Genomic DNA, 2,812 nt, shown 5'->3' with positions numbered 1-2,812 from the left:
CCATCCGTTCGGGAGTTATTGAGGAAAAACGAAAAGTCTTTTTAAAAGTTCGCTATTTCGACGGGCGAATTCGCCTTCAGATTCTGCAATTCGCCCGTCGAATCTGTGAACTTTTAAAAAGACTTTTCGTTTTTCCTCAATAACTCCCGAACGGATGGGCGTAGGGGGGCGTATTTAGGCTCATTTTGTAGGGGACGACGAGATCTACAATTTCTGTGCAAAAAGAATTCGCTAGTGCCAATAGTTAACGAGTTATTTGCAAAAAAAGAAAAACAGGTTTTTGCAAATTACTCGTGAACTATTGATGCTAGCGAGAAACTGTTACACAGGGATTGTAGATCTCGTCGTCCTCTACAGAGTGGTTTTATATACGTCCCCCTAAGTCCATCCGTATCGAAGTTATTGGCAAAAAACAGAAAAACAGTTTTTTGCAAATAACTCGTTGACTATTGGCACTAGCGAATTCTTTTTGCACAGAAATTGTAGATCTCGTCGTCCCCTACAAAATGAGCCTAAATACGCCCTCCTACGCCCATCCGTTCGGGAGTTATTGGCAAAAAACGAAATCTTTTTCCAAAAGTTGGCTATTTCGACGCTGGAATGGTCGGATTTTGTCAACATCAATAAAATGCCATATAATCGTATGTAACTCATTAAATATCGAAATTAGAAGAAAAGTACACTACTTTTAATTAAAAGTTTTACGACGTGTAACGGGAGTCTTCGTTTTGAAGAAAGTAGAAAATAACATAATAGAATTAGAATAGTGTACGATATGCAGTGGTAGCGAACGATATTTTATGGGACATAAAAAACAACTTTCATTACTGACTGTGTACGTCAAACGGAAAGAAGAATTACGTACTGATAACAGCCGACTTGTTAACTATTATTATACATATGTCGTTGTTATGCACAGACCTTGCAGATACGTGGAATGCATTTATAAATATAGCATGGTAGGTAACAATTAACTAGATTGTGCCACTAAAATGACTGAATTTCGTAGATATCGAACTGAAGGTCTCGTTTATAATAATAAATAGTGAAAATTGTAAGCCGAGTCTATTTCTGTCCGACATAAACAATTTTCCAGATCTTAGAATTTCTGTTCACTGACTCTTACATAAAACGATAGAAAAAAAGAAGAGATCACAGTCTGACGTGAACAGATATTTACTATATGTTTTATAGACACAGGCGCATAATTTCGATGTCCATCAAGAGAATCGTCTCTTGTGCAGATGCCGATAAAAGTTCGGAGAGCAGCGAACGCGGTACGTGCCACGCGGCTTGACACCGATGGCCGCACAGTCACGTGGAGTCGATATAGGTACACGGGTTTCTACGTGGAGGAGCGTGTCGCGTACGCACACGCGACGGGAGTCACGCGAGTCAGACAAGGAGGGCGAACGCGTTTAGTAGAGGGCGGAAGGATGACCCAGGGAGACCGAGAGATCCAACGGAGGGGATACGAGCTGGACGAGGGAGGTGAATGAGGATGAACGGAGGAGGAGGGACACGGAGTGAAACGGGAGGAAAGGAGAGAAGATAAGAGACGTGACCAGCATCAGAGTGGGAGTCCCGAGGCGAAGATAATCACGGGAGGAGATGCTCTTGCGGGGGTGGGAGAGACCGGTATCAATTTCTAATTAATCGGTCTTTGGAAAATTCGATCGAACTTTGAACACGTTTGTACGAATTACCAGATTGATCAAATGAATATTTTATTATTGATTAAGCTAGTTTTCAGACAAATTCGATATTTCGCAAGAAACGCAGGGGAAAGTAAGCGCGTACGCGTGGAAGGCAGGCGAAGAAATGCGACACGCACGATTTTTGCACGTACGTTGAAAAGAAACAAATAAGCATTAAGGAAGAGAGACGCGAGCGAAACGAATTACAGAGACAGGGAGCGAACGCAGAGGGAAATGGATATAGGAGGCACGAGTGGAGAATTGCAGGGGCCAAACGGCCGTTCGTACAGGGAGAGTCGAATCGTGAAAGAAGGGAAAGGAGGAGGTGTGGTCGACCTTCGCGGGGACGCACGATTCTCCGTGGTCGTTGCACGTGAAGTTAATATCCGTTACACAACTCGTTTTAAGTTTTACGAAGAAAAAAAATTAGACATGCCCCTCCGATCGTTCCCGTGAAGAATTAAACATCAGACTGTCGTCGATTTAGTCAGTCTCACCATGAATTTACAGGTGAATTAGTCGAGAGACGTGGCAAAGCGAGAGACGATTAACGACTGTTAACGAAGTGATTAATTACGTCGAAAGAAACGAGCATTTACGAAAGCCAGAAGTGACTTTAATAGAAGTATCGTTAAATACCTGTATATGCCTAATTGCGGCGTGGAGGATCGAAAGATTCGACGATTTTTTCTCCTCTTGGGACGGCAGCTGCCTCTTCAGCAGCTCGAAGCATTCTTTCAAATGCGCTCTCCGATTTTTCTCCAATTTGTTGTGCACTTCCCTGGTGCCGGACCGGATCACGCACGGTCTAAAATTAGAGCAACGGACGTACAGGTAAACTGTTGTGCACGATGTTACAACTGCGTTCTGTGTCTCTCTTTCAAATTATGTCTATTTGATCGTTCGTAATTTTCCAACAATCTTTCCCAAGCGGTCTTAAATAAAAGCCGACGGCAAATTACACGACTCGAACGGACCTCTGATATGTTTACGTGTTTTCATAAACTAAATTATGTCCCTAAATAAATTCTAATGTCACAGTGTTTAACGTTCAAAAATATTGGCACTAGCAGTCTTGTTAAGCTTGTATGAAAATTGAATCAAGCTTCTTTCTA

At 42.4% G+C, this 2,812-nt stretch overlaps 1 protein-coding gene across 1 annotated transcript in view; it reads right to left on the bottom strand.

The window, feature by feature from the left end:
• LOC108631931 (max-binding protein MNT) overlaps window positions 1-2,574 on the bottom strand; it is a gene marked incomplete at its 5' end in the record, with an annotated part of 10,652 nt that extends 8,078 nt beyond the window's left edge. The window contains one exon of the mRNA XM_018036167.2: window positions 2,337-2,574. Coding sequence (XP_017891656.1) covers window positions 2,337-2,574 — 238 coding nt within the window. The remainder of the gene's footprint in view (window positions 1-2,336) is intronic.
• Between the last annotated feature and the right edge of the window lie 238 nt (window positions 2,575-2,812).

Source organism: Ceratina calcarata, unplaced genomic scaffold (genome assembly GCF_001652005.2).
Source record: "Ceratina calcarata isolate Rehan_Ccalc_2016 unplaced genomic scaffold, ASM165200v1 scaffold98.2, whole genome shotgun sequence".
Classification (NCBI taxonomy): domain Eukaryota; kingdom Metazoa; phylum Arthropoda; class Insecta; order Hymenoptera; family Apidae; genus Ceratina; species Ceratina calcarata.
Note: the sequence above shows the minus strand (reverse complement) of the source record. Positions and strands in the feature narration are given on the sequence as shown.